The following is a 6,638-nucleotide window of genomic DNA, read 5'->3' on the forward strand; positions in this document are numbered from 1 at the left end:
ACTTCTGTGAGGAGGTGCCCTGTGCCGACGTGGCATGGAGAGCAGTGAGCAGTTGTGAGCCTCTGGCAGAGCCTTCCAAGCTATGTTAGTGTGCCCAGGCTGTGTTAGTGTGCTCGGCGGCCATGGACAAAAGCCACCGGTTGGAGGCTAGACACCAGACACCTATTATCTCACAGTTCTGGAGGCTCAAGTCCAAGACCAAGGTGTCAACAGGGTTGTTTCTTCTGAGTCCTCTCTCCATGGCTAGTAGATGGCCGTCTTCTCCCTGTGTCTTCATGTGGTCATCACTTTCCATGTTTGTGTCCAAATTTCCTCTTATAAGGACAACAGTCATATTGGGTTAGGGCCCACCCTAATGATCACATTTTATCTTAATTACCTCTTTAAAGACCCTGTCTTGGGGAGGGGGAGGGGGCCAGGGAAAAAAATAGACCCTGTCTCCAAATATAGTCACATTCTGAGGTACTAGAGGTTAGGACATCAACGTATGAATTTTGGGGGAGGTAATTTAGTTCATAACACAGACCAAGGACAAGCAGGTGCAGAGAACAGTCTGGTGTGTTTGCAGCATGCGGAGAAAGCCAGTGCAGCCAGGGGCTGGACAGGGAGGCAGGGAGAGGGGGTGAGTGTGCTGCTTGGAGGCCTTGGTGAAGGAGGGGTTCAGATTTCTGTTTCAGCGCTATGAGAAACCACTGGAGAGTTTAACGGGGGAGTGACGCAGATGATTAATGCTTTGGAAAAATTGCTGGCTGCTGGGGGTGGGTATCGTGTGGCCAGATGGAGGGAGGCAGGGCTGCCCGTCAGGAAGTTGTAGAAATAGTCCAGGAGTGTAGGTGATGGAGTTGTAGATGTGTGGATGGAAGGAGTGGTCAGATTCGGGGATATTTTGAAGGCAGAGCTGCAAGGACTTAACAATGGCTTGCAGGAATGATCTGCGGGAAGGAGGACAGGGTGGACTGCAGCGTTGCATGGCCTGAGCATCTGGCTGAGGGTGGTCCTGTGAGCTGAGAATGGGAAGCTCGGGGTGGGAAGCGATGGTCTGTTTTGTGCCTACTGGACACACAAAAGGAGATGTATACAGTTGGAGTCTGAGAGTTCCAGGGAGAGGTGCAGGACAGAAGATGGACCTGCTGGTCCTTAGCATATGGATGAGCTTACTAGTGGAAGGTAGAGAAGAGCGCTGAGGACTGAGCTGTGGGCACCGCAGCATCCAGACCGTGGCTAGGAGCAGGAGCCAGCCATGGAGACTGACAAGGAGTGGCTGATGCAGTTTCAGGAGGGCCCCCAAAATAAAGTGTCAAGAAGGAGGGTGTGCCCAGCCAGGTGAATGCTGCCCGAGGGGTGTAAGATGAGGCTGTGTCTGGTGAGGGCTTTTTCAGTGCAGGTAATGCCTGGTTGTGTTAGGCTGGAGAGAGAACAGGAGACAAGATGTGGAGGTGATGGGCCGGAACGGGGGCATGGCTGGGTCACAGAGGGGTTTCTCTATGGTCATTGTCTTTACCAGTCAGAGTGATGCCATAGTGAGGGAGAAATTGGTGATGCCAGAAAGCATGGAAGTATGTACAGGAGTAAAATCCTGGAGGAGGTAAACAGGGGTGAGGCCCGAGTGGAAGGGGAGGGTTGGCTGCCAGTGCCCCTGTGGGCAGCGGGCAGGTGGGTGCGTGCCTGAGGTGGGTGCAGGAGAGGGCGGAGCTGGGGGGGCTTTGCAGTGAAGTAAGGTGGGTGGTGTGGGCGCTTATGTTGCCAGGATGACGGCCTGGGGAGGGTGATGAGCACGACAGAGGGTGGATGCTGGGTCATGGATGCTGGGTCCTTGTGGATGGAGGGGTGAGACAAGAGATGGGCTTCTCCAGGGCTGGGTGTTTTGCTGCAGGAAAGAGAGAGTTCAGAAGCAACCAGCAGCAGCCTGGAGGCATATGGAGCATGGAAGAGGGGTTGAAGAGGGAGGTATCTTCAGGAGGAGCCCAGTTTCAGTTAGAGCAAAAGTGGTGGAGCTAACAGAAGCCTTTGCTGAAGCCAGCCCAGGGGGCCTGGTGGGAGGGCATGGAAGCAGGGAGCGAGGGGAGATGGAGACTAGTGCGGGGTGCACAGGCCAGATCAGGCTGGACTCCTGAGAGTGCTGAGGGAGGCGAGGTGCGATGGGGGGACCCATGGGAGCAGGAAGCCTGGAGCAGGTAGGGCTGGGGTGTGCCATGTCACAAGAGCCTGTGTGTGCTGCTGAAGAGTTTGGACTTTCTCCTGAGTTTAGGAAAGTGACAAGGGCCTGAATGAGCATCAGAGAAGGGAAATGGAGCTTAGGATTTGGGAAGAAGGTGGAGAAGTAGGCCCAGAGACACTGGGCCCCTCATCACACAGCCTGGGGCGTGGGGCACCTATGCAGGGGAGGACGGGGAGCCCTGAGGGAATGTGGTGGGACCACTGTACATGGCATCTCCTCTTCTCTGTAGCCAAAGGCCAGGAGGTCCTCCAAGCCATCCGGAGCTATGTCCACTTCTTCTTCGGCTGCCGAGACTGCGCTGACCACTTTGAGCAGATGGCTGCTGCCTCCATGCACCGGGTGGGGAGTCCGAATGACGCTGTGCTCTGGCTCTGGTCTGGCCACAACAGAGTCAACGCTCGCCTCGCAGGTAAGAAGGGGCCACCTCCAAGGCTGGAGTCACCTATGGGGGAGGGGTGACTTTGGGGTCTTGGGCCAGAGGTGGGGAAGGGACACTCATGGTCTCAGTAACAACCTGTGCTTCTCAGCACTTTCAGCTGACCTGCCAGCCCTGTTCATCGATACCAGTATCATCAGACCCATTTTCTAGATGAGGACACCAAGGCTTTGACACATTAAACCCTGGTCTTCTGATGCCAGCACTCACTCTTGTCCCTGCTCCAGGGCCCCTCTCTCTGGCCTGTTGGGGTCCTTCTCCTGCCTCCCCTGCTCTGCTTTCTGGCTGTTGACCCCTTACTTAAACTAATGAGGAGGACAGAACTGGGGTTTTCCATTCCCTGGGAGGGGTTTAATGGACTGGCAAAGAGAGTCCAGGTCCTTTCTAGAAATACCAGGGACTGATTCCCACAAGGGGAGGCCTTGTCTTCTGAGTTTCCCTCATTCACAGTTTTTTCTTTTCCCCATGCACAGGAGGCTGATGGGTCCAACAAGCAAAAGCCTCAAACTCCAGAGACAGTGGGGTGGGGAGGGAGCCATCTGTGGACAGGAGGCGGCTTGTTTGTGGGGAGGGGGGTGTGTACATGCTACATGCTGTGACAGCCCTCCAGGGGGTAGGTGGCCTGGGGGTGGAGCTGAGGTTAAAGGAGCAGGTGGTGCAGGCGCCTGCACTTGCTCATGGTCTCCTGGGGCCTCCTGGTGGACTGTGAAAAGAAGACACGTGCCTGTCTTCTCCCCCCTCTCCCCCCACCTCCACCCCACCCCCGCCACCAAATGCTCCACTTGACCCTCCAGCCTTGTGACCTCAGCAGGCTCCCAGCTGCCACTGGAGAGCCAGGAGCCTGGTCCTCTCCCCAGGGGATCAAAGGCAAGGCAGTGCCCTACCCTCTCCGGTGGGTTCTTTCAGACCAAAGCTCGCTTTGCAAGGCCTGACCATTTGCTACTCACTGGATCCTCGGCTTGTCGCCCCCTCCCCAAAATAACCACTCTCACTTTATCACTTCCGCTGTAGCTCCATGGTGGTCAACAGATTTTTTCCCCTATTAAAACCTTTGGGAGAGGTGCTTCCTGCAGGAGAGATGGGCTGGTGTTCCCTGGGTGACACTGGGAGAAGGACTGGTAGCTGGCCCTCTGGGCCTCAGCCTGGGGCTCTGTGGAGCTCTGGTCCCACTGAGTATCCCAACAGCCCACAGCCAGGGCAGCATGCTGACCCTCCCAAGTGCTCTAGGGCTCCCCCACCTATGCCCTGGAGGCCAATCCTACCTCCTGCCTAACCCACAGGCTGCAGTTGGGTAAAGGAGAGCACCTGTGGAATTATCATGCACAGCAAGCTCTTGTTTTTAAAACATTTTCCCTTTAATTAACGAAAGTAATATATGTTCACTGTATAAAATTTGGAAAATTTCAGAAAAATGCAAAAAAGACAAACACCAACAGACCAATCAAAGACTGCAAAACAAATCTTCCTGAGTCTTCTCACCTTTTCCCATGTCTGGTCTCGGGGTAGAAACTGACGGTGAAGTTAACAAAGGGGACAGTGGGCCTGGTCAGCACTGGGAAGTGACTAGAATGGGCCTGTTCACACTTCTCTGGGGAACCGTGTTGTGCTGGGGCTGAGCCAGATAGGAATCCTGGTCCTCCTCATCCGGAGAGATGCCATCTGTTGAGCTCCCGCTTGGGCCAGGCCCTGTGCTAGTTTTTTATCTGCGTTCTCTCACTTCCCGTGCTCGGGAAGGGCGGTGGGGAGCCTTTTTGCAGATGAGGAAGCTGCTGTGCTGAGGGAGGAGTGAGGCCTGGGCTTCTGGGTGGGCCCGGAGTGTGTCAGCTGGCCTGTGTGTGCTTCCCTCCCCAGGTGCCCCCGGTGAGGACCCGCACTTCCCCAAGGTGCAGTGGCCGCCCCGCGAGCTCTGTACTGCCTGCCACAATGAGCTCCGGGGCGTGCCCGTGTGGGACGTGGGCGCCACCCTCAGCTTCCTCAAGGCCCACTTCTCCCCAAGCAACATCGTCCTGGACTTCCCTGCAGCTGGGCCGGCCTCCCGGAGGGAGGTGATAGGAGCGTTGGAGCTGGTGACCAGGAATTCAATTCTGGGCCCTGAGAAGGCCAAGATGGCAGAGTCCCCTGGAACCACCGTCCCAGATGGTCCAGCTGAGGGACCCGAGGCAAGTCGTCCCCTGGAGCTGCACACGGGCCTCGCAGCGAGCCAAGCTGCACCAGACCAGGGGCCCCCCGGGCATGTAGCAGAGCTTCAGAGGGACGAGGTGGCGCAGCCACGCCTGAGCAGGCGAGACACGGGGGCCGCATTGCTGGCCGAGTCCCGGGCCGAGGAGCTCCATCTCCTCCCTTCCGAGCTGAGGCGCGTGGGCCGCAGCTCCAAGCAGCTGGCCAGCATCCCAGCTGGGGAGCCGGAGGCCCGAGCCGCGCGGGGCCGAGGCCAGTGGCTGCAGGTGCTGGGCGGGGGCTTCTCCCACCTGGACATCAGCCTCTGCGTGGGGCTCTACTCCCTGTCCTTCATGGGCCTGCTGGCTGTGTACACCTTCTTCCGGGCCAGGATGAGGGTCCTGAAGGGCCATGCTAGCCACCTTGCAGCCTGAGCCGTCCAACTTGGGGGGGGTAGAGAGAGGGAGCTGCCATCTGTGGGGTTCGTCCAGCCTCTTGCCCCCTTCCCTCCCCTCACACCCCTTCTCCTTGTCCAGTCTAGGGGGTGGAAATCCAGGAAAACCAGTTGCTTCAGTGAACCCCCTTGGGTCTAGTGGGAAGGAGAGTTTCATAGACAGGAAAGACAAGAACAGAGTCCAGGTTCATCGTACAGCACAGGAGAGAGCAGCCTTGGGCAGTGGGCTTAGGGAGGCTCAGTCCCTGGCCTCTCAGCACCAAATTCCTGTTTTTCAGCTTATTTGAAGTCCTTCCCCATTCTTGCTAAAGCCTCAATCCCTCCTGTTTTGTCTTGGCCCTAAATTGGGGCAAGTGAGGCCAGTTTCCAAGGTTTCCCACCCAGAGGAGGGTCCCTCGGTCTGGGTGGGCTGGAGTGGAGCTCCTCATGACTTTCTGGGGCTGCATCAATCCCACCCCCTTCTGGACACAAAGAGGCCTTTGCACCAGAGAAGGAAGAACCATCTCTGGCCCTCAGTGATCTGCCCATTCTCCAGCCCCTTGGGCCTGGCTTCAGGGTGGGGTGTGGAAGCTTCCAGAAGTCATGCTGGTCTTCCAGGTGAGGTTTGGTCAAGGTACCTACTGCAGGAAGAGCGTAGGTTGGGGTTGGTGTGGACTTGCCCAGCTGGGTGGGTGATGGTCGCTGGGCTGTGGGGTGAGAGGCTTGCTAGGCGGGACTGGATGAGGTGGTGGGGTGGGTGTACGGAAGGATGCTGAGATCTGTAGTACCTTGGCTCTGGGCTTAGCTGTAAGAGGTAGAGTGAAGCCACAAGAAAGATATGGTGGCTTTGGGTGTGCTTTGGCTTCTCCCCATTGGGCTCTACCCTTCTCTGAGCTGGGTCTTTTGTCTTTTGGTCTCCAAAATAGATGCTAATCTTTGGACATGGAGGGGCTGGGTGAGGGATCGCAAGGAGAGTGTCTTCTCTTGAGTAGAGGATGAAGGGGTCTGAGGAGAGGGCCACGCTGTTCACTTGCTTGATTCCCACTCTACCCCATGCTTGGGAGCGTTGTGGAATAAATTATTTTTGTTAAGGCAAGTATCGATGTGTTCTTTAACTTGCTACAGGGAGACATAGTGTCCAGGACTGGACAGTGTGTACAGTCCAGCCACACATGGGTTCCCCCAGCACACGCAGCTCCTGGCGCAGGGGAGAGGGTGCCCTCCCCCACCACCCAGAGCTCTCCATGCGCCACGGCCCTGCAGTCTCCCCATGGNGGGTGCCCTCCCCCACCACCCAGAGCTCTCCATGCGCCACGGCCCTGCAGTCTCCCCATGGAATGGGGACAGCCGTAGCGGATGTCCAGTGCTGCCTCCTCCTGCTCCCCACCCTCCTC

At 57.1% G+C, this 6,638-nt stretch overlaps 1 protein-coding gene across 1 annotated transcript in view; it reads left to right on the forward strand.

Moving 5' to 3' along the window:
- QSOX1 (quiescin Q6 sulfhydryl oxidase 1) overlaps nt 1-6,156 on the forward strand; it is a gene marked incomplete at its 5' end in the record, with an annotated part of 49,744 nt that extends 43,588 nt beyond the window's left edge. Inside the window, 2 exons of the mRNA XM_008572947.1 lie at nt 2,448-2,627; nt 4,506-6,156. Of these exons, the coding sequence (XP_008571169.1) occupies nt 2,448-2,627; nt 4,506-5,245 (920 nt within the window). The remainder of the gene's footprint in view (nt 1-2,447; nt 2,628-4,505) is intronic.
- Between the last annotated feature and the right edge of the window lie 482 nt (nt 6,157-6,638).

The sequence above is a fragment of the Galeopterus variegatus genome, unplaced genomic scaffold (assembly GCF_000696425.1).
Source record: "Galeopterus variegatus unplaced genomic scaffold, G_variegatus-3.0.2 Scaffold850, whole genome shotgun sequence".
NCBI lineage: Eukaryota > Metazoa > Chordata > Mammalia > Dermoptera > Cynocephalidae > Galeopterus > Galeopterus variegatus.